At 41.0% G+C, this 24,426-nt stretch overlaps 2 protein-coding genes across 9 annotated transcripts in view; one reads left to right on the plus strand and one right to left on the minus strand.

The window, feature by feature from the left end:
* The window catches only part of KLHL15 (kelch like family member 15), a 29,479-nt gene extending 17,459 nt beyond the window's left edge, over positions 1-12,020 (minus strand). The window contains exons 1-4 of one of the 8 annotated variants that reach the window (XM_083501956.1): positions 9,475-10,246; positions 9,183-9,221; positions 8,574-8,703; positions 1,151-1,862 (exon numbers count right to left, since the gene is read on the minus strand). In XM_083501956.1, the coding sequence (XP_083358082.1) occupies positions 1,151-1,855 (705 nt within the window). In that variant the 5' untranslated portion in view covers positions 1,856-1,862; positions 8,574-8,703; positions 9,183-9,221; positions 9,475-10,246. Of the gene's footprint in view, positions 1-1,150; positions 1,863-8,573; positions 8,704-9,182; positions 9,240-9,474; positions 10,261-11,314; positions 11,714-11,859 lie in introns of those variants that run through there. The other 7 variants (XM_083501957.1, XM_083501955.1, XM_083501959.1 and 4 more) reach the window with 7 other exon arrangements.
* Positions 12,021-12,174: 154 nt separating this feature from the next.
* EIF2S3 (eukaryotic translation initiation factor 2 subunit gamma) lies at positions 12,175-24,176 on the plus strand. The gene is made up of 12 exons (XM_083502025.1): positions 12,175-12,609; positions 14,753-14,816; positions 15,818-15,945; positions 16,072-16,193; positions 17,164-17,258; positions 17,536-17,694; positions 19,444-19,578; positions 21,510-21,604; positions 22,207-22,351; positions 22,992-23,161; positions 23,299-23,471; positions 23,771-24,176. The coding sequence occupies exons 1-12, from the start codon at positions 12,541-12,543 to the stop codon at positions 23,832-23,834; spliced, it is 1,419 nt and encodes a 472-aa protein (XP_083358151.1). The 5' UTR covers positions 12,175-12,540; the 3' UTR covers positions 23,835-24,176.
* The last annotated feature ends 250 nt before the right edge of the window (positions 24,177-24,426 follow it).

A 24,426-nucleotide genomic window follows, 5' to 3' on the forward strand; every position in this document is an offset into this window, starting at 1 on the left:
AAGAGCCTATGCAGGAGTCATCACTGAGGAATCTTGAAGTCCCAACACACCACTAAAGGGAGCACTGTGCACTGTGAGGCCCTCTCTCCTGCCCAAACCTGAGGTAAGACTTAGGGCTGGGCTCTAGGCCATGGGATGAGTGGAAAAGAGCAGGCGCAAAAAGGCCATCTGAGGGACTGGGCCCACACCGACCCCCAGGCCCTGTACCAATGTCAGATCCACCAACAAAATCCACAGTTGAGAGCTGTGCTGTCAATCACTAGATGAGGGGATGACACAAAGTTCAGTGTCTGCAGACCCTCCAAAACCTCAGCTCTCTCAGTGGACTAACTGGAAGGCAGGGGCAAGGCCAGCATCCATCTTAACTGCCTTTCCATCAGGCCAGCCACAGCCTCTGCTGGCTTCCTGGGATGAAACTCTTAGTAAACTTGAGCATACACTGAGGGAGACAGCCCACTGCCATGGGTAACCTCTGCTCCTCTGGCCTCTTCTTCCGAGGAATCAGTCAAAAAGGGGGGGGGGGGGCTGTGAGCCCTCACAGACGATTCAAGACATTCTTGTCATTGAATTCTCTGTAAATTGGACTATGTTGACCAATTCTCTTTTTCCCCGCAGGGAATTGGTCAACAAAGTCAACTCTTTCCTCACAAAGCTAAGGACAGCAGCATATAACGATTACTCAACCTGCACTGCTGCAAGGCAGGAATGAAACAGGAGGCATTACCCTCCTACCATGAGGTAAAATTTGTCTAATTTGCATATGTGGAACAAGTGGGAGGGACAACAATCCGAGGATCCCCTCCCCGCTGCAGGAATATATTTTGTTTCACTGATTACAATACATGTCGTCTTGTCAATCACCTTGCTGTACTTGTTTATGAGGTTTTCTCTATCACTAACAATCAGAAAAAGCTGCAAACCTACCTTTTTCCTGGCTGTAAATCCTGCTAGTTTGCATTTGGGGGATTTTGTTTTGTTTTGTTCTAAAAGCTAGATGGCACTTGTTTCAGACATTGACGACTTCAATGTTCCATTTTCTAAAACAGTGTCTTATTTTTCCCTCCTCCTATTTCTGGAAATTTTACCTATTAACAGCATGCTGCCCTAAACGTAAAGATGAATTCTATCTATTGCTTTCAAACGCACCAACCTTTTCAAATACACTGGATGGTGTCATCAAACAAAACCTGATGTTCTGAATGATGGTGTCGGTATGCCTCCAGCGTCTTCTATCATGCCGCAGCCAAGCCTGAACAGCCTCGTAGAGCTCTATCTCTGGGAATCTGCTCAGACGATCATTATCCAAGTAAGTCATAAGCTTTTCAAAGCTCAGATAGGACAAGAAGTCAGGTCTGGCCATGAGAGGCACAAAGTTTTCTAACAAAAAGGAATCCAGCTTTTCTCTGACGCCCTCGATGTTAACACCAAAGTCATCTAAAAGTCTCATAATTTCTGCACAGTTTTCCAAGCATATTTTTGCTAATAGAAAGGAGCAGCAGAACTTCACCACCTCAATAAGCTGGACGTACATGGCAGCTTGCAGGATTTCATGAACAGTGCTCATACTCAGTTCAATGGTTCCATAGTACATGAATTGGAGAACATGGCTGAAGCCTGTCGCAGTTAGGCCTTTCAAATGGATTTTGTCCTGATCTCGCTCCCTCATATCAGCAGTGAACATAATCCTGAAATAATCACTTTGGGTGGCAAGCAATGCCTTATGAGCCTGAAACTGGTGGTCCTCAATAACAAGAGTGACGTCAAGAAGCAATCCCTCCTCATACAGTGTTCTGAACCCAGCAGAGACGCTGGTGTCATGGATGGAGGAACTAAATCCTTCCACGTCCCCTGCCATGAATCACCTGGGGAAAAATGTAAATAAAGAAATGTTATGATTTCTAAAGATTCATGAAAATGTAGAAACATATAAAACTTGTGTTTATCATGCTTTGTGAATAGTGTTAATTGCCCTTTTTTTAAACAAATCAATAACCAATAGAAGAAATTTTGCTTTGGAGAAGGGAGAAGCTGTTCATGAAAATTACTTACAGCAAAATTTCAAAACTGTAAACATTTAAGCTCTTTTATCTCCAAACTCTTGCATTACCTATATTGGCTGAGATCTAGCATAGTGGGCAGAGTGTTAGGTTTGAACTTGGAAGACAAAATCAGTCTTGCTATTTGCAAGTGGCAAGGTAGGATAATTCTTGCTCTTACAAACAAAAGGATCCTAAAGCAGATGGAACTATACTCTTCAAAAGTGTCATTCAGAAGCTCAGCTGAGTCTGCTGCAGCTTCACAATACTATGCCATGGCACAGGCAATTTGCCATGGTGGAGATCATTTTGGTGTAGCAGCCGTATTGTTCAAGTGCTGTGATATACTCAAACTGCATCTCTCCCCATGTCCTAGAAAAAACTTTCAAATGGTGACTTAAAAACACAAGCTGGTAAGCAGCAACATTACCTGGGACAGACACTTCATGGCAACATCACAAAAAAACACAACAACAACAAAAAAACCTGTCTACTATTTGGATTGAAAATATGGTAAAAAAAAAAATAGTTCTTTAAGGGACACAACAATCTATTGCTAAAGATTTCCTTTTTGTTTCTTATAAATGTCTAGGAAGCTCTGCCTCCAAGAAGCAAGCCTATATCGGGGTGGGAAAAGGTATGCCACCATGGACAACCTTTGCTCCCCCAAACTCCCGAGCCAAAGACTCTGCTAAGAACAGCAGGCTAGCAAGCTGAGCTGTAGAAAAAATATATATTTGGCTGGTAGATATGCTCTAAATTTGAATGAATTCATGAAGACCTCTCCTAACATAATGGCATGACAGAAAACATCTGTCGCCTAACCTGCGTGGAACTAGGCAGGAGAAAATCAGAAGATTGCCTCCCACATGAGGTAGTGAGATCTAATTTGCATATTGGCCTGCCTAGTGGAGCAAGTGAGAGGGACAATCCATTCCAGGATCCCCTCCTCCCTGAAGGAAAAAATAAAATTTACCATGCTTTTTGCAATGTGGACTTTTAACATATTTAACATATCCTGCAATGCAGGATTTTAACATATGTCAACCAGGCAATTTCCACGGCACAGCCTGTACACAGACATGGTATAATCTGCCATGGAAAGTCTTTGCACAGGCAGATAATCCATCTTGTAAGCAGCATGACATGTTATGGGCCCCATCAGAAAAAGTGATAGCTTTAGCATGCTAATTTGTTCTGCAACACCAAGTTAAGCATGTCAAATGTTGGAAGAACTCCTCTACTTTTAACACATATGCAGATCACTGAGAATATGTACTGATAACAGACAATCAATTTAGAAAGCTTAAATTCACTGTGTTTTAAAAACAATGTTGGCAAGTTCTCCAAGTTCTTCCAAGGTTGGCAGCACTTACTCAAATAAAAATTCAAAAGGCAAGCAGTGTAGTAAAGAAGCGCATTTTTTAACAGAAGCGGGCACCTTTGAATTCAAATTCAGAAAGTTATAACTTATGTTGTAAAACTTTACATGGTCTGGTTCTTACCTTCATATCGTTAAACACAGTAGTATAGCAAAATAATAATAACACTTAATATTTCTGTAAGACTACATCATCATTCCCCAATGACAACCTTCAAGCACAGTTGTTCTTAGAATCTTTGTCCTTAATTTTATTTACTCCTTGTTAGCAATGCCTGCATATCACAATAAGTCAGGGTTGCTAGCTTATTTATTGGGAACAAAGAGCATATTACCCATTCATTCCTGCTTCACACCACCTCTAGTGTGAGCAGGAGAAACAAGACACAAAGTCTCAATTTCCATGACATTCAAACTCAGAATCCTGATTTGTTGCTCCCTTACATGCCAGAATTACAACCTGGCCTGAAACCATGGTTTGTATTGGTTTATGAATCATGGCTCTTTACAGAGAGCAACAAACAATGATCCCAAGTGACTATCACAGTGGCCGAGCTTAACTGCAGCTTTCTAATTTGTTTCTTGCACTGGGAGAAAAGTGAAGTGGAAGCCATCAACAGAGTATAGAAGCACACTGTTGTTCATTCCTAATATACAATAATAGGCCAGTAACTCTGCCTAATCACTGTAGTGTGTGAATGCAGCCATTGTGTCTTCACTGTTCCCAATAAGCCACGTATGTTTAGTAACAGCAAAAGTACAATGGGATTGCTACCGAAATCAACAGCAGTTGCTATGCCCAACAGTCTCAAACCCTACACCACCTACACCTTTAATTTTCTTATCGGATAAGAAAACCAATCCACATTTTTCAGCTCTTACTTTATAATGTGCCAGGGGTGGGGAACCTATAGCCTGTCAGATATTGTTAGCCTACAATCCTATCACCCCTGACCATTGGCCATGCTGTCTAACAGAGGGCCAAAAGTTAGCTATTTTTATATTATGCAATGAAATTTTACCCTTTTACAATCTTCTATATTTGCAGCACATGCGTCTTATGTACTAGTATATGTGCTTCAGCACCACATAATACTAAACTTGTACTAAAATTAGATATCAGGTATTAACTGATCTGTTAAGGTGAGAAACTGCTCATTTTGGGGTAGAAACAAGAAATGCAAGTCATATATACAGAGTGAATCACGTCTATCAAAGGACAGGGCCAATCTGAATTTGGTGTAATTTGCATGTGGCAATCATTTCTGGAATGACCATTTAAGCAACTGGTATTATTTAGAAAGGCTTTTATGTTTTGGCCCTAACATTTAACCTGAAATATCAACTGATACTTAGTTACACTGATGTAAACCATTCAAATATTATGAAAAAGGAATCTGAATTGGCTCACTATTCTAGAAGCACTACTGCTTAAGAATGAACATCAGGAAAATCGACAAAAAATGTGGTTGACATTTCACACTTCACAGAATCAGAATGTTTGCCCTTTACCCAAACTGAGTCTTCTACCACTGCTCTTTCTCTATCATTGATTTTGCATACAATGAATTTTGTGAATGTGACAACTAAGCATCTGAATCTGCATAGGCACCTGCTATTTCATGTGCTTTTGCAGACAACTTAGAAGTCAATGTTAGCTGCATTTGGTGTAAAGTAGGGAAACTGTGACCTTCTGAATGTTTTGTACTACAACTCCCATCAGCATCAGCCAACATGGCACACAGCCAGGAATTTTGGGAGTTGGAGACCAGAAACCTCTGGAGGGCTACAGATTCCCCACCCCCAGTACAGAGAAAACCACAGCATAATGAGTTTATATATGTAATTTCTCAGAAAAACAGTAGTTTACAGTGTTCTAGGTGGCTACTAGGATGGATTGGATAAATGTTTTAGTAAATAAAGAGGTAACCAAGACTCTTGGCCAGTCACAGTATGTCACTGATAAAATCTAGAGTAACTGTTTTCTACTTTCTGGCGAATTAGAAAAGGATGCTGCTTCCAAACACAAGGAACAGAGAGAAGAAGAAGAGGAGGAGTTTGGATTTGATATCCCGCCTTTCACTCCCTTTAAGGAGTCTCAAAGTGGCTAACATTCTCCTTTCCCTTCCTCCCCCACAGCAAACACTCTGTGAGGTGAGTGGGACTGAGAGACTTCGGAGAAGTGTGACTAGCCCAAGGTCATCCAGCAGCTGCATGTGGAGGAGCGGAGACGCGAACCCGGTTCCCCAGATTACGAGACTACCGCTCTTAATCACACTTGCTATTATGAAGAGTGAAGTTCAGATGAACAATGACTAGATGAAAGAAGATTACCGAAAGACTTATTCATAGTTAAATATGTCTCATTTTCTGCAGAAACCTAACATTGATCACAATGATTTCTGATGTTCTGATGATTCCTTTGGTATGAATGCTTGTTACATAGAATAAACCAGGCCACAACAGGTTGAACTGATGTTATATAGGATGCAAATCACAAAAATAACCTGGAGGAATGTGTGTGAAGAAAGATACAGATGTGAGACTCAGAGTTACTCCCTCAATACAACTGCTAACCAAGAGTTACAGCTTCTTAAAAGTTACAGCTTCTTACAGGTTAATGAAAGTAGGATTAAGATAGTAATCCTAATGTCATTTACCTAAGAGTAAGACTCATTGAATTAAATAGGACTTACTTCTGAGTAGTGTTCAAAACTCCCATTGCACATTTTGCAACAGGGAATTTCATTAGTGGCAGCAGTTTCTGATCTCTGGGCGTAGTACAGCACCAAAAATTTCAGATTAAAACTGTAGAGTAGAAGGAAAGGAGGACCTTTTTCTGCCTCCCCACTTCCAGCTACTCTCTGAAGACTGGAGAAGAGACCCTCTTAAGAATATTAGAGGGGTGAGCAGGGGAAGGACTAAACCATGTGAAAAATGAACATAATATTTTAGCTGAAGTTCATTCATTTTCAGCTTTGTATTCTTGTTATAAAAAAGTGTGCCTAGACATTCCGCTGTTGCACCCATAACCTAGGTTTAAGGTGCCATTCAACTCCTAACTTTCATATCTCAGTTTCTAAAACTGCTTCTGAGTAGGCATGGTTAGGAATGCGCCTTTTTTAAAAAACCTTAATTGAGGAGACAATCTGGAACAAACAAGCATCTCCTGAGGGGCAACAGTTAATTTGACACAAGTACCATTGCTCCACACAACCAAAAAGGGGAATCAAGGATAATGCTATAAAAAGATGCCACCGCCACTGATAGGTGCTCAGTGATTCTGATCAAAAATGTTTAATTAAGCTGTCAGTCTGAGACATTAATGAAGGCCAAAGCATTGCCACTCATTAAGGTAACTGAAGTACATTATACTGTGATGTACAACCACAACAGTGAGTGCACATACAGTGACTGAAGAGAGATATTTCACAGAATATATAATGAACACATTCTACTAATGGCAGATGGCTTGCAAAAGCATACCATCTACCAGACTGTTCATGTATGAAAACAATCATTGGTAAATAAACAAAGATTTCAACCTCCATTACCATGGGGTTGGAATCAAAGCTGCCATGGTATGCAAACTATACTACATTATTCTTCATTTCTTGCCTACAATCAGATGTAAGGCAGAATGTTAAGTAAATTGTTCTTGTTTCAGAAAAAATAATTGCACTGCACATATCTGTGTACATGTAAATGCCGCTAATGAAATTATAGCATTAACCAATTTACAAAGCAAAATATATGCATAATAAAAAGCAGCAGATTGTAGTTAAGGGTGAAGTTTGGGTTGCTCATTTTATTTCTCACGTCTACATTTTGTGATTTCCATAAGAAGCTTCTAGAAACAACTATTTTTTAAAATGACAATCACTGCCAAACAAGACAGATTAGATTGGTCCTATATTCTATTTTGATCAGCTACAAAACTTTACATTTGAGCAAATTTTCACACTTCTACTATGAAAGGAACAATACTTTGATGCTATAATATTTACATTGCTGATTTAATAGTATATTATTAAGGACTAAAGTTAAGGTATTAGGATCTCAAACTAAATAAACAAACAGACAGGTGGTATCTCTGAAAGCTACATTAAATTGATACTAACAGAAGACAACACAGTTCTGAATAGAGCCAACTGAAAATCCATGGGCTCTACAAATTATTGTACAAAAAGATCTATCCTATGCACCATAAACTTTTAATTTTTTTATATAATTAGGAGTTTCTTCCATATTTCAACGATTTCCTATACTGTATTCAACTTTCATCTTAGTATTTGTGCAAATTTGTAATGTGGCTAGAGACTCAACACTGTAAACAGTGCTGGATTTTGCCCAGTAAGAGCCACACTTAAATTTCAACACAGCCTTCGATAGTTGAGGCCTGAGTTTCAGAAAGTACTACTATATTTTAGAGGCACTCTGTGAACAAAGTTAAAAAATTAACCTAATATTTATACAACAAGGCTTGTAAGGTTATCTTTCAGCAGCACTAGACACCTTGCTGCTACATTTAAATCAGGGCCGCACAATTTAGTTGGTCTATTATATTATTAAACTTTAGAACTTTTCATTGACTAAGGTGTTCCTGAGTAATTCAGAAATACATATATTCATGCTAATTATTTTAATATGAGTAGTTAAAAAAATGACTTATGGCAAGTGTTATCTCAAAAAGACCACTGCTCTTTCTCTTACACTCAAAAAGGAGTATTTCTTCTAAGGCAGTGCTTGTTGTAACAAGCACACACCATCTCAAAACAAAGAGCTTCTTTTCTTCAAGAACTATTTGAAGATTTCTTCACTCGTATACCATCCAACTTTTACAAACAAGTGTTCAAACCAAAGATGAAGGCAAATAGTTTTTGGAGACTATAAAATCCCATAAAATTTTTACATATCAAGCCTCAAATGTATCAAAATTGTGCAGAATCGTGGCAAATTACTGTGTACCCTGGTGACTCTGATACACCTGGTACAGAACGAACACACTATGGCGTAATATTTACTAAGATAAACAGTCAAACACTTTACTATCTCGAGCACAAAGTGAAGTATTAAAGGAGGGGCTGCATGCAACCAAAGATCAAAACATGGATATAGATTAATGGAGAAGAAGTGTATGACACTGTTATCCCTACCATGTGCATTTTAAGCACAGAAGACTTCAGTGCGCTGTGTTCCTGGAAGCATCACTAGCATGCTCACATACACAAAGGCCAGGGCATATATCAATCTTCTTCCCCACCCTGTTCATCATGGGTGACTTTTCTGAGGAATTAGAAAGAGGAAAGACAGCTTCATCATACCGCCCTCTTTTAGAGAAACAAAGACACCTGAGAGGGCAAGATGCTCAACTGAAACCCAGAGGCATTACACAACTATCCAATTAGCAGCAGGAACAACTGAAAAACCCTTGAACCTCTGATACTAGGATGATGCTACCACGAAAACCTCCAGTTCCATCACAGCCACTGCCTTTACTCCCCCCCCCCCAAAAAAGCCTTACACCCAAAAGCAGCTGTCCTTCAAAAGCTGGAGATGGGAAGTATATTGAAGTACCTCAACTGATGTGCCCCAAACATGGTGGAGGGCAAGCCAGAAAAAAAGGGAAAATACTATATCTCAGGGAGGAGAGGAGCGGGAGTGACTTTCACCTAACTGGGTCTAGAAAAAGAGCAGCAAACATCATGAACACATACGGGGGGTGGGGTGGGGGGGGCGGCTGGTCCTCGGGCAGCTTCACCTACCTCTCAGCAGCACTGAAGACACAGCTCTTCCCGCTGAACCTGCGGAGAGGGGGGTCTCTGGGTGACATAAAGACAGAGGAGGAGGAGAGCCTCACAGGGGGGCTGAAGTGGGGTTACACCGAGACCGAGGTATCGCGCCCGGGCCCCTTCCTCGCCTGCCGGGGCTGAGGCTGCGCGAGCGAGCGAGGCCTCTTTCGGCGGCACCGTCCAGGCACCGGCTTTCGCCGGCCCCTGCCTCGCCCGCCCCCTCCCAGAGTCCCTGCCTCTCCCCTTCCCTCTCACACTTGTTTACCTTCTTCACTGCCTAGCACAGCCACAGTCGCCATCTTCCCCCAACGACAAGCACCCCGCACCGGCCGTCACTTCCGCCGCCGCCGCCGCCACCACCTGTGGGAGAGGCAGAGGGACACGCACAGGAGGAACCTCCATCAAGGCGAAGTGGGATGCTCAGGCCGCCGCCGCCTCCTTCGCCTTCCCAAGGCGCGCTCCCCGGCCGGCTCTCGCAGGACCGCCCCATTCGCCGGTGCTGCCGCTGCCTCACAAAAGCCGCCAACCCCACACGCAACACTGGCCCCTCCTCGCGCAGCGCCCCGCACCAGGAGCCGCCTCCCGGCGGAGCTCCGGCCGCCGCTGCCCCGTTCAGCCGGGCCGAAATGCAGCCTCCCGCACGGTCGCTCCCCGAGCCCTTAAACGGGGCTCCTCAGGACCCGACTCCGCCGCCGCCGCCGAGTGGGCTTTCCTCCTCCCCTCCTGTTCTCACACGTTATCAACTTCCACAATCGTTTATTAAATGCCTGTATATGGCCCTTCGTCTTGAGAATCACAGGGTGGTTAACAGCAGAAAAGTCGAAACATGACATCGTTTGGTTTCGTTATTTTCCATTTCCTAGCACACAGGACGTGCATTGACCTAGTTAAGAAGTTCTCTCCCTCCCTCCCTCTCTGAGCACGTATATTCAGTGCTGTGCACTTCAGGAGGGGCACTTCCAACTCGAGTTATCATTGTGTAATACCAACATAGCAGTCTGCAGCCCTCTGCCTGCTTGCACGGGAACGAAACGTTTCTAACTAAACGCACGTTAAGATTGCTCTGTATATAGCAGTTTAATTTTCATGGCTTCCTCCCAAAGACTCCTGGGAACTGTAGTTTGGTGAGAATCCTGAAGCGGTATCTATTCATTTCGCACTTCTGCAAGCAATTAAGAACGCATCTTTCCATAGCATAGTTAGTTGATGGTCTCTGGTGTATATAAACAAATTCTAAACCACTTTGAAGTTTATTATGATATAAATATTTTAATAAATAACTGAGCTTCATGGCTGCTACAGCACACTTGCATACCATGGCAGAGTAACTGTCCACTTGGGAAAGCGTATACCGTATTTTTCGCTCTATAAGACGCACCAGACCACAAGACGCACCTAGTTTTTGGAGGAGGAAAACAAGAAAAAAAAATCTGAATCTCAGAAGCCAGAACAGCAAGAAGGATCGCTGCGCAGTGAAAGCAGCAATCCCTCTTGCTGTTCTGGCTTCTGGGATAGCTGCACAGCCTGCATAAGATGCACAGACATCTTCCCTCCCTTTTTCGGAGGGAAAAGGTGAGTCTTATAGAGCAAAAAATACGGTATATAACAAACATTAAGCCTGTGGTACAGATTTGCCTTTAAGATTACCTACTACGATAATGATATAAGCCTCCTATGACTCTCAGTGACTTAAGGGTAGTCATCTTGGACCAAATGAATTTAAAAGGAGACGGCAGCACAAAACCAATCATTATAATACATCAATAGTTCAAAGCTGTCACTTGTAGATTCCACAGAAACAAATGGATTCGTGCTCATTATACCAGTTAATTGGTTTATCAGTGCCAGGATTTGTGCTAGCAACAACTTTTCTACATTTCATTTCCAGCTGACATCTTTTGTTTTCCCTTCCCCAAAATTATATGCATTTATACTCAGAATATGCATCTGAAGAAGGAGACTGTTGTTGGTCCCACCCAATGGATTCGCTGTTGCTAAATATTCAAGAACAATTGTTCATATTGCTAAATGCATATCCTTCCCTAAGGAGAAAAGCTGGGATGGGGAAGAAGTGGCTCATATCTTTAAAAGAAATTCATACTCACATGTATACATAAAATGTACTCCAATTAATAGCTAAACTGATTAAACAGGTGGGGTGTACGCTGCTGCTATACTGTATGACACCAGTATGGGCAAGTAAGATGGACAATGAGGCTTGCTGGGATCCTATCAGAAATGACCTGCCTCACAAAGTAAAAGGAGAGTGGATTATTTGCTAGGAGAGGGAGGCTAAAAAGGCTGATAGCTAAAAAAAAGTACTGCTTATTGGCTCTCTTTCCCTGAGCATGAGAGTGCCTGTCCATCTTTTCTAGAGAAACATTATATTCTGGATTTAAATCTGAGACCTTGGTTATCATGTTTCACATAGGAAAAATGGAAGCTTACGCTGTTTTGGTGGGGTTGAACACTCATTTCCAGTATAATTAGCTATATCCAAACCATTATTATTATTAGGCCATGTAAACTCTGTATACTAGAACGGTGGCACTTTTTCTGGCAGACCAGAGTCCATATTGTCTTCCCTGTAAAGAAAGTGAGAGCTTGGTTAAAGACTTTATGTTCATTTTTTAAAAAGTAATTTCCTTACCTTGGTCCATGTGCCCCACCTGCTCCTAAACATATGAAGGAGGGATGAAGGTTTTTTGTTTATAAATGCAAGCATATACAGCATATAATTAACTTCTGATATTTTATTTCCTACTGTATATTTTATTATGTTGCATGTTCTGTATATATTTTTCAAAATTACCATCAATAAAAAAATAAGTAAAAAGGAAAAGTAGGATTTCCTCTTGTATTCAGCTGTACTGCAACAGAATGTTGAACGCTCTCAGAAAACCTACGTAAGATCCTTCAAAGGCGGCTCTTAAAACGGAACCGCGCTGAACCAACCATTCCAGTCCCTTTCTTATTCAGTCACAACCCGCAACAATCCCCCTCCGCGCGCCCTTCTCCACATTCCGGCCCCGCCCACTAGGCTTGGGAACGCGGAGCCGCGACGCTCTATGGCAGTCACGCCTTTCCTCACAAGTGCCGGTTGCATCAGCCAGGCCCGGGGTCCTTCCAAGGCTGCCCTCTTCCATGCCTGAGCCAACCCCGAAGCCCCTTGAAGCCAGTCTCCGGGCTAGAAAGAGGCGGCGGGGCCAATTTGTTTCCCTTTGCGTTTGTCGGCGTCGCCTGGGCCGGGAAGCGACGGCAAGACAACCGCTGTGTTCCGTGGCGAGGGGTCAGGCAGGTTCACCGGCCTCCTAACTTCCTTTCAGGCAAGATGGCGGGGGACGAGGCGGGAGTGACTCTGGGGCAGCCGCACCTCTCCCGGCAGGACCTGAGTACCTTGGTGAGAAGCGGGTCTCGAAGGGCGGGGGGGGGGCTCGCGGGGCGCAGCGTCCCACGAGGCGGCGGCGGGCTGGCCGTTGCCCGGGAGCTTGTACGAAGCCCAGGGGCAGCGAGTGGGAAGGGAGCTGGTGGGCTTTGCCGACTCCCGTCGGGGCTCCTACTGCCGCCTCCGCTTCCGTCCAAGCGGGGACAAGCGCTCCTCGTGGTTGGGCTGGGAGAGGGAGCCGTTTGGAGAAGGCGGACGCCAAAAGCTTCGGCGGGAAGGGCGGTGGGATTGGGATCTGGTGATCCTGCTCTGGGGGATCTGTTGCACGTCCGCACGCTTCATTCCTCCTCTGGAGGGACAGCTTCGCTTCGTCATTTGAGTGCCAGTCCCAAGCACAGTGCCTGGGTGTAGTTGAAATTCAGCGTTTAGAAGCCTGCCACAGCTAAATGAGAGTTTTCTGATGCATCCACAGTTTGGGGTGTCATGCAATTGCGTTCCCTCCTCCTCCTCCTCCTCCTCTCACCTCTCTTGCCATAGCATAACTAAAAGCAGGGTAGATAGAAATCATCGGAGGGGTATGTTAATGGAGACTTGTCCCTTACTTATACATATGTGGGTTCATTTGGGTATGAAGTCATATTCCTACTATTTGCTGCCTTCCTGCTTCTGTGGAGAGAAGCAAGATGGCATAGTCAAAACGTGCAAAAAGCAGAGGATGTAGCTTTTGCTCAGTGGCATGCTTTAATATCTTTTGGTATCTTGTGTAATGCAACATGCCATAAGGTTGATTGCAAATGGGTTGGATCTTGACCTGGCAATGGATTGTGCTGCTTGACTAGACTGAGTTTGTCAGCGCAGTATCTCTCTTACCTTAAACTGTAGTTGGGAACTACAGAGCTCAATAATTTACAGAAAAATCTAACCCCCACCAAGGGAGTTTTTGATGCAGTGGCTCCAAAGCCACTACTGTTCCATTCCAAAACCCCTTGTTTCTGGCTGCTTCACAGGCAGCAGCTGATGGGAACACTGCCAGTAGTATAGTTCCAGCTGGGTGTAGTGACAAGAGCCTTCCACATCAGAGTCCCCAGAGTGTCACCTTTACTTCATCCTAACCCTCTCCAGCAGCACAGGGGTTAGCATTACACTGTGTTAACAAGTAGCCTAGGGCAACTGACCCATTTCTCAGCCTGAGTTTTTAACCTATGAAATAGGGATAAATACCTTCACGTGAGGACGCGGGTGGTGCTGTGGGTTAAACCACAGAGCCTAGGGCTTGCCAATCAGAAGGTCGGCGGTTCGAATCCCTGCGATGGGGTGAGCTCCCATTGCTCAGTCCCTTCTCCTGCCAACCCAGCAGTTCGAAAGCATGTAAAAGTGCAAGTAGATAAATAGGTACCGCTCCAGCGGAGAAGGTAAACGGTGTTTCTGTGCGCTGCTCTGGTTCACCAGAAGCGGCTTCGTCATGCTGGCCACGTGATCCGGAAGCTGTACGCCGGCTCCCTCGGCTAGTAAAGCGAGATGAGCACCGCAACCCCAGAGTCGTCCGCGACTGGACCTGATGGTCAGGGGTCCCTTTACCTTTACCTTCACGTGAAGACAGTAATAATAAAGCATGCAAAACACTTTGTGCTGTAGACAGGCTGTATAATTGATGAAAGAATGTATAACATGAACATTTGACAAATATTGCAAGTTAAATATGAATGATTTAGCATTGTACAACCAAACTTGTGTCACATTTTAAAATTTTGCCAACAGCATTTGTAAAAATCAGGTTTAAAAATCCAGTTGTTTTCTTTCCAGTTAATTACAGGAGGCATTCCAAATCCATTTATATCACAAGCCTGGCTGTTGATTAAAATGATATGTTGGAACAGTGTGTCCTGCAAAATTGTTTATTTCATTCATAATAGCTTAACATGCCCTTGGATCTTCATAGACAAGGAATAAATATAAACTCAATCAAATAGTTTATCTAGTGCTGAACTATCTTTTTAATCTTCATTTTGAATGCCTTTATGTTCACTATTGCAAACACGTTACTGTTTCTTCCCTCTGTATTCTGAAAGAGAAAACTAATATAAACAATTGCAGGTTTTTTAGCAACTGTATTTGTTAACAAAGTCTTTTGAAGTAATAGAATACTTCTTTCCTGCAGGATGTAACTAAGTTGACACCTCTGTCACCAGAAGTCATCAGTAGGCAAGCTACAATTAATATAGGTAAGTTAAAACAAATTTAACTGGAAGAGGTTGAAATATATTAATAGCATAGCTTCTTGAGCCCATGGGTCTCTGTGTGAACTGAGGTGCCCGTAAAAAATGCTAAGAGAGTTGAGGTCTTCCAGATTAAAGTCTCGATCCAGCGCAGATTTAGGTGTACTTACCACCCATTGAGTTTAATAGGAGTTAAATGCATGTTACAAAATTGTTTCCTTATTTGGCCGCAAATCAAAATACTGACCATGCTTTGTCCCATCCTAATTACTAAATTGTCTACTCCTGGAACATATCTGCTCTGTGGCGTTATTTTATCCCATTTTTCTTTGTTTGCTAGTTTATCAGTCTTAATTTGAGAAACCGAAATAGCTTTCTTTTGCCTTAAAGTTCAGCATTAGGCAAACAGAATTCATTCTCTATATAATGCCACACTTCCAGCAGGTAGCCTTCATTTTGGTTCCCATCATACTTGTTCTATAGTGGTTCTTACTTTGAACTGAAGCTATCACGTTTCTTCATATAAGATTTTCTGAAACCAAATTAGTTACAGTGGTATCTTGGGTTAAGAACTTAATTCGCTTTGGAGGTCCGTTCTTAACCTGAAACTGTTCTTAACCTGAGGTACCACTTTAGCTAATGGGGCCGCCACACAATTTCTGTTCTCATCCTGAAGCAAAGTTCTTAACCCAAGGTACTATTTCTGGGTTAGCGGAGTCTGTAACGTGAAGGTACCACTGTATTGTCTCTTTACTTAATATGAAGTTTGGTATACAGATAATGTAGCCTGGAGTTGGAAGAATGTGTCTTAGGGTTGTTTTAGACCTGTGATCTATTATAAACAAATGAATTTACTGACCTCACAAATGGAGGAATCTATTGGTTTGGATACATAGGGATAACTAGAGAAACTAGCACTTCTAAGGTATAGCAGAAAGTGATGTACAGTATTTTTACTCCGTAGAGGATTTTTGTGAAATTGACAAACATTTGTTTTTAAAATCCAGGTACAATTGGCCATGTAGCTCATGGAAAGTCAACAGTAGTAAAAGCTATTTCTGGAGTTCATACTGTCAGATTCAAAAATGAACTGGAGAGAAATATCACTATCAAGCTGGGCTATGCCAATGCTAAGGTATGTCACTACCATATATCCAACAAATTGCCTGTTTTGTTTTGAAACCATGCTCTTACTATTCTTCAGTGCAAAGTCAGCTGACCAATGGTAAATTAAACCTTCATTTTCACTTTTTCTCTGCAGATTTACAAACTTGATGATCCAAGTTGTTCTCGACCAGAATGTTACCGATCCTGTGGGAGCAGTACACCTGATGAATTCCCAACAGATATTTCTGGGACCAAAGGGAATTTTAAACTAGTCAGGTAACATGAAAAGCTCAACATAAACGATTTAGCATTGGCCCATAGTTTGTTGTGGTTTTTGCTGTGGGTATGTGCTTATATGGAATTCAAACTTAAAATACCTGATTTTTTATTTATTTACCTGTATTGATTAAGTCTGCAACCAGTATTGGTCTTGACAGCAGAAGAAGACTAATGAGCTGCCCTAAGAGCAGTGCTACATGTTCAACTGCTTATATGGCAAGAAACTCTGAAGTTTGTCTCTAGAATCTGTCCCAACAGAAAAGGAAGCTAGAAGAGGCTTGAGGTGCTTTCTTGCTCCTTGTCATTCCTGTGTTATTTGGAAGGCGGGAAATGTTATCAGATTTGCCTATGGCAGGCATGGCCAAACTTGGCCTGCCAGCTGTTTTGGACTACAACTCCCATCATCCCTATCTAACAGGACCAATGGTCAGGGATGATGGGAATTGTAGTCCCAAAACAGCTGGAGGGCCAAGTTTGGGCATGCCTGGCCTATGGTAAAGCAGCTCTTTGCTAGAAGAAAGAAGCTGTTGGCTGTTTGGGCTTTCTCTTATTACAGTTGTGTGATTCTTTGCCTTAGCATGTTTTTGGGGGGAGAGGAAGTAGGGCAAATTAGTTGCACAATTTATGGAAGGAGGAAGCCCTGCAAACCAGTAACTGCACCTCTCTATATCTCAGATGATTAAGGCTCCAAACTAAGCACATTTATTAGGGAATAAGCACCATTAAACATAGTGTGACTTCGTTTTGAGTACATTTTTAGAACTAAGAGGAATATATCTGCTTTTAAATGTAAACCGTGCAAAAGTTGTCACTTTTAATTCTTCAGTTGCTTCGAGAAGCAGATATTCTGCATCTTCTGCATATTTGTGGTTATTGCATATTCATAAACCTTCAATTATTTTAATTAGACTAATTATTATTTTGCTTCAGAATAATGTTGCTTATTTTGCTCTTCCTTGCACAATAGGCATGTCTCTTTCGTGGATTGTCCTGGCCATGATATCTTGATGGCTACTATGTTAAACGGAGCAGCTGTCATGGACGCAGCTCTGCTGTTAATAGGTAACTATTGGAGTGGAGAAATTTGACATGGTATTGATACAGTACTTCTGCTTTTTAATAGCTGTTCAGTATTTTCACTGTTGATGAATCCAGTTCTGTAATCATATTTAAGATGCATTGAATTCTGTATGTTTTCAGTGCTGGATGTTTAGATTGTTCCTGTCTAGGAACTGTGACCCACAGAAATAATAGGATGAGATATCATTGTGATCTTTCATTAAGGAAAGTAACCATACTCTAAAACAATGCATAATTATTTGTTCCTTTGTCTTTCCAGCTGGCAATGAGTCATGTCCTCAGCCGCAGACCTCAGAACATTTAGCTGCTATAGAAATCATGAAACTGAAACACATTCTGATTCTACAAAATAAGATTGATTTGGTAAAAGAAAGCCAAGCCAAGGAGCAGTATGAACAAATTCTAGCTTTTGTACAAGGTAAGTTTCTAGAACAAAACCAGCCACTGCCAAGTAGTTTATTACAAGCAAACACTTACCATAAATTCTGAGTTCAGCAGTTAACCGTGTTTTAAAACATCACTTTGTGTATTAATCTATATATTAGTAAAATTCTGCAAAAGGCTTTAGAAAATAAGCGTGAATAAACCTTGGCTCAGGCCTTGAGCAGATGGGATGCAAGGACTCCCCTCTTGAATGCTAAGTAATGGGTACAGTAAGGGGTCCATCTAGTATGTTTGTGCAGTACAAGAGAGGCTTAAGTGCAAAGTGCTTGAATTTTAGAGAGCTTTCTCTGTTGCATTTCTAAGCAGCTTGGGTGACCATTGGCATTGTGCCAGTATACAGTCACTACACCAGGGATTCAGAATGGCAGTTTGATTTTGGCCCTACTGTCTGTACATTGGGAGCTGGTGTTGGTGAAAATGTCGAAATTAGTCCCTTTTGGCTTCTTCCATATCCGAGTGGAAGGCGCATTTTATAACCATAGGCTCTTGTGTCATTGGAGTTTTTTACCTGCCTCAGTCACACAGGTTCCCATGGTTCCTTTCCTAGTTTCAAATATTTCAAAATATTCTGTTGGGTGAAACACTTGGATGTATTTATTATTCTGTCTTTGAAAAATTGCTTCAAATAGTCTCGCCCAAAAAGAAAATTCAGTAATCTTGAACATATGAAATATGTGTCTCTTAAAAATCCTCAGATTATGGTAATCTGTGAGAATAATCCCAAATAAAAAGGTAAGGGGCCCCTGACAGGGCTGGCAAGCCGGGAGTGAATGCTGTTTCAAGCTGGACTGAATTAGAAGGGAGCTGAATTAAATTCGAAACGTAATAATGATTCTTAGTTGGTGGTGTTCTTTTGCAAAATCATCCCAACCCTCAATTCTCGCCATGTGCACTCAAAAATAAGTGACATTGATTTTAAGCAGGATTTGTAAATAAATAGAAGTACCCTTTCTTTCTGTACCCACATCCAGAAATGATTTCCAAAACAATTGTATTTTCAGATTCAAATGCCAAACCTTGACTAAAGCACAATAGATTCGATAATATTGTTGCACCTAATGGGTAGGATTATGATTACCCCTTTTCTTTTCTTTTCTTTTCTTTTCTTTTCTTTTCTTTTTCTATACTAAAGTCTCACATTTTAAAATTTAATCCTCACTTTCTAGATAGTCTTAACAATCTGCTTTCCATCTCTCCTAGTGGAATTAATATATTTTATTGAGTAAGAGACCTCATGTTGCAAATTGCTTTTAAAAGTCTGTTTCATTTAAAAAGTAATTTGCCACATGGTGTGAGAAGCTCTTGTTCAGAAAAGGAAGGAAAGACCAAAGTTTCTTTGGCCACTAGTTTGTTTGGATCTTGGACATTCATTCTGAAACATCTGGTTTCCAAGGGTTCAAACTATTGCAGATTGTGATGATTTTACTATGAGCCAGGGTTTATTTTTTAATTTTTTTAAATTTTAGATTGACTATTCTGCTTCTACAAACTCAAACTGCGTGGACTGTTTGCTGATGAATATCACTACTGAATATATAGCTAAGTCATATGCATATTGAAGAGCAAACTTTAGTTTTTGGTGCAAGTGTATTCGCCCAACAGTTCTGTGTTGTTTTGTAGACTGTAAAGAAAATAGGCAGAAAGCTTACTTCTGATATAGCTAACTTTTGAACAAGTCACATAATAACTGGTGCTTTTAATACATTATTATCTGTGAAAATAGGTACTGTTGCAGAAGGCGCTCCAATTATTCCAATCTCGGCACAGCTGAAATACAACATTGAAGTTGTTTGCGAATACATAGTAAAGAAAATACCAGTGCCATTAAGAGACTTCACATCAGAACCAAGGCTTATTGGTATGTCTGCTTCAGACCTGTCCACTTATATGTAGACTTTCACCCCCTTGCTCACAACATTGGATAAACAATATTTAGAATTAAATAGAATGCCATTGTAACAATATTTAGAATGCCATTGTAAAGCATATGTATGGCAAGTACTCAGACTTAAAAACTGAAGAATAAATAATACGTAAAAAAACCAAAAGTAACCATGCTAGTTCATGATGGATTTTTAAAAAACCTTCCAAAACCCACAGGCTTTTGGGAGGCTTATCAAATGTCACAAATGAGGTGTGTTTTTTTAATTCCCTGGAACTCTTCATCAGGCAAGATGTTACACACAGCAGGGATGGAGGGGGGATGAAGGAGGAGCATAGGCAGAATTTTGCAGCCATAAAGTCAGTTTGTAGGCTCCATTCCAAGATGGAGGTTACAAGCTGAATAAAACTGGCAGATGCTGTGAATAACATAGATTCTGAGCTGCTCTCTCTTGTTTATGCAGAGCCTGCATAAACTAGGAGTGTCAAATGGCCAAAAGATCTGACCTGTATCTGTATCTTTGGAAAGCAACCTAGTCTGTTTTGGAGTTGCTTTGTCTCTCTGTTTTGGCTTGTTATTCAGGACTAAATTGGATTTGTTAAATATGAAGCTTTGTTTCTCATCCATGGACTTTAAGTTTTTCTTTTTGCATAAGTAAGTGAAAAGTTTCATGTATAGAAACCCCTTCAGAGTGGACTAAGCCTGCCAGATTGTATTCAGAAGCATTTGCAGGGAGTTTTGTGCAGGGTGCTTTTTAAAGTTCATTTAAAAACAAACAAACAGGAAAAGTATTAACTTTTACATTTTCCGCCAAAATTGTATGCAATTGGCAGGCATCTTTGCCCTGTGAGAGGTGATGAAGCCTGCCACATTTCAGAATGATAGCTGCGTAGGGTGGACACAACAGGAATCTTAAGGGGGCTGTGGCTGGTGAAGGAAAAAAAAGTATGGCTCTCCAGGAAATACTGGGGTGGGGTAAATGTCACACCCAGCAAGTACCATTATGTCAAGTGGTGGGAGACTGCTGCCCTTCTTGGATTTGTGGAGATACAGGGGAGATCTCTCTATTGACTTGCATTGAGGAAGGCAGAGATACATGTGACAAATCCCTTCCCCAGATCACTATGATTGGAGTGCCCTAGGAGAATAATTCACTGTGATTCAAATCTAGACCCATCTCCCTGCTCTGTACCTTATCCCTTCTGGAGTTCTGGGCATGTCCCTACTTAGTTTGGTTTCATTTCTCAGGAGAAGAAAAACAGGCATGCTTGGAAGCTTAAAGTAACCTTTTATCTGACTTGAGATGCCTTTCTCACAGCTTACTCCAACCCGTAATCTGGGGAACCGGGTTCGCGTCTCCGCTCCTCCACATGCAGCTGCTGGGTGACCTTGGGCCAGTCACACTTCTCTGAAGTCTCTCAGCCCCACTCACCTCACAGAGTGTTTGTTGTGGGGGAGGAAGGGAAAGGTGAATGTTAGCCACTTTGAGACTCCTTCGGGTAGTGATAAAGTGGGATATCAAATCCAAACTCTTCTTCAGTTTTATCTGTCTAGTCTTTCAAATGATACAACTTCAACTAATCAGTTTAAAGATTGTAAGTTCTAGGTTTAATTGATAGCAGGTTTTTTTTTGCTTTGCTTGAAGCACTCCATGAGATTTCAATTATACTTTCTTCTGAACAGTACATTGTAACAATAGGTAGGCATTAAAGGGCCCTTGAAATAATTTATTGTGTGTTAAGTCTGTCCGCTGACTTGTAAAAATTGCACCTTAAGTTTTGTGTGCTTGCCACAGTCACATGGGAACAGCATTACGTATATACTTTGGTCAGCAAGAAAAAATTGTTGGGAGTAAAAGATTGACACAGGCATTTACTGAATGTATCTGATTAGATGTGTCTCTTCAGTTATTAGATCTTTTGATGTCAACAAGCCTGGATGTGAAGTTGATGACCTGAAAGGAGGTGTAGCAGGCGGTAGTATTCTAAAAGGTGTATTAAAGGTAATGCCATTCTTATTTCACTGCTGCTTCCCCAGTTGCTGCATGGCAAACCACAGAACCTGCAGTTATGCTGTGGAAGAAATAAACAGTTTAAAATGGTACCCTGATAGCACTTATAACCAGGATCCAAAAAGGGTTTTTTATATGAGCCCCAAGGCTTAGATGTGACATGTAATTTAAAAATAAATCCTTGGAACAAGAGGTTTTAATATTAAATCACAAACTATTCATGGTGCTCCATTTTGTTTCAGATGGAGTTTGTCATGAGCCATAGAAGGGCTTGATGAAAAGACCAAAATCTTTCTTGGGGTACTGAAACTAGTTTCTTTCAACCAAGCCTCGTGTCTTCACATCCCTATTTTGAAAACGCTAATTCTCTTCTTGGTTTTGCCCATACAAACATTTCTCTCTCAAAAAACAAAATTGTTATATAGAAGCAAGGTTAATTTTATGATACTACAGATATAGTTTGTAACTAGATACAACTATGAGTAACCCTTCAGGTTTTTTTAATTATTATTTCTAAACTAGGTAACTAGCATCTTACTGGCGTAGAGCACCTTTATTTTCTTTTAATATTCTGTCTTTTATTCTGTTTATAGGTAGGCCAGGAGCTTGAGGTAAGACCTGGCATTGTATCGAAGGACAGTGAAGGAAAACTTATGTGCAAGCCCATCTTTTCCAAAATTGTATCACTCTTTGCGGAACACAATGATCTGCAGTATGCTGTGCCTGGAGGGCTTATTGGTAAGTTATATTTGATATTTATGCCACACCTATTTAAGAGCCGTAGGAAGCGTAACATAAATTAAGAGCGCATCTATAAACGAACATAACTGTTCAAACATCTTAATTAAGAGAGATTTCTTTACAGGATTATTCCAAGAACTTCTCTAACACGTATTGTGTAGGAATGTGCTGGGTGGTGGTAGCTATGTACATTCATAGCACATATATTTAGTTGCATAGCCAATATTTGAATACTGCAGTTAACTTGTAGAATATGCATGTAGAAGTGTACTTTGTTTTTTGCCCGTTCACTAATAGCTGTGCCTCTTGCCTGAGAGGGGAGAAAACTATCACTATAGCACTTTAGTTGTTCTGCCCTTTAAGTGATTTGAAGAGGCTGATTTCTCTTCAGTGTTGGTGTTTCACTGTCAGCAGTGCATGTAGCACTCTCGCTTTCTCTCTGGAGAGAGTGTGCTTGAAGAGACAACTTGGGAGTCCCTCATCTGAAATTTAGATGTTATGACACATTTGATATTGGATAAAATATCCAATTCTGAAGAGGAATTTAATTATACATGTGGTTTAGCCAGCATGGCAAATTTTGAGAAAATCTATTGGTCACATAGCTTTTGATGTAACTTAAGTGTTTTGTTGTTAGGTGTTGGCACAAAGATTGATCCAACTCTGTGCCGAGCTGATCGAATGGTGGGGCAAGTTCTTGGTGCAGTTGGAGCTCTCCCTGAAATATTCACAGAACTTGAAATTTCCTACTTCTTGCTGAGGCGACTGTTAGGTGTCCGCACTGAAGGAGACAAGAAAGCAGCAAAGGTCGGTTATTAGGCACTTTCCGTGTAAAAATACTGGGAAGAATTGAAATTCTTCATCTTTCAGTATTTGAAAAGGGTGCTTATATACCTTAAATGATAAAAGAGTTGTATCTGATTTTCCTTTACCGCTTATTTCAGGTGCAAAAACTATCCAAAAATGAAGTTCTAATGGTAAACATAGGATCACTGTCCACTGGAGGACGAGTCAGTGCAGTGAAAGCTGATCTGGGCAAAATAGTCCTAACAAATCCTGTGTGCACCGAAGTAGGAGAAAAAATTGCCCTTAGTCGAAGAGTTGAAAAGCATTGGCGGTAAGTTGGTTTGGAAAAAAAAATGTCAAAATTATATTCCTAGATGAGTGGGTTATTGCCCATTAGTAGTTCTAATATATGAGAACTATATGAGCGAAAAGATTGCAAAATGTAAGGCAGGATTGAGCCTCTCCAATACCAGCTGCATGCATATTGACAAAAGTGTGCTTTGTTTATATACTACAAGCCATCATACCATTTTATGACACACTTTGTCCAGAATAACTTTTTTAAAATATATACTTACAGCTTTTTAAATGCATCTTCCAGTAATTGTCAACTTTTTCTCTGTTTTGCAGTTTAATTGGCTGGGGACAGATTAGAAGAGGAGTGACAATCAAGCCCACAATAGATGACGACTGAAAAGCTGAAATGCATTGCTTCACTTTGTAAAAGCTGAAGTGTTTCCATACACCTGAGAGTGCATTTTCAGAGTGGAAGCTGTTGTACAATGTCCACATTATACTGAAAATCAAGCCTCTTAACTGAAATTCTAGTTGGTATCTGCAATAAATGTGTAAAAGAAATTGGCAAAGACGGATTTAATTATCCTCACTTACAGCAAAACTAAACTTGACTCATGTTTAATTTATGTCAGTTTGTCTGAGACTCTCTTTGGGGCTGGCTTACCTAACTTTAAACAATGTAACACAATACCCCACAATCTGTTTTGAAATAAAAAATATTGCTTATTTTTTCATTTAATTCTTACAAGTCTTTGAGTAGCAAAAAGCTGAAAAGATTGTTGAACCAGTGGAAAAAATAATAATAAACACTCCTTGGAAGATCAGTCCCCTTTCTTGCCCTATTGTTTAGCTTTCAGGCTTCTAGCAAATATTTTCTTTCCGCAAGTCACTGTATTTTTTCTATTTATAGTTGAGATCACTAAGAATCACTGATTTTACTTACTTCGTAGATGTTTCTAAAACCACAAGGACATAGAATATTGTTCACA

Source organism: Podarcis liolepis, assembly GCF_965112155.1.
Source record: "Podarcis liolepis genome assembly, chromosome: 4".
Classification (NCBI taxonomy): domain Eukaryota; kingdom Metazoa; phylum Chordata; class Lepidosauria; order Squamata; family Lacertidae; genus Podarcis; species Podarcis liolepis.

Bases quoted from the DNA above. Each gene is read 5' to 3' on its own strand.
- EIF2S3 (XM_083502025.1), top strand. From the start codon at position 12,541: ATGGCGGGGGACGAGGCGGGAGTGACTCTGGGGCAGCCGCACCTCTCC. The intron at 22,352-22,991 runs GTAAGTTATATT...TTTTGTTGTTAG, and splicing joins TGTGCCTGGAGGGCTTATTG to GTGTTGGCACAAAGATTGAT. The intron at 23,162-23,298 runs GTCGGTTATTAG...CGCTTATTTCAG, and splicing joins GAGACAAGAAAGCAGCAAAG to GTGCAAAAACTATCCAAAAA.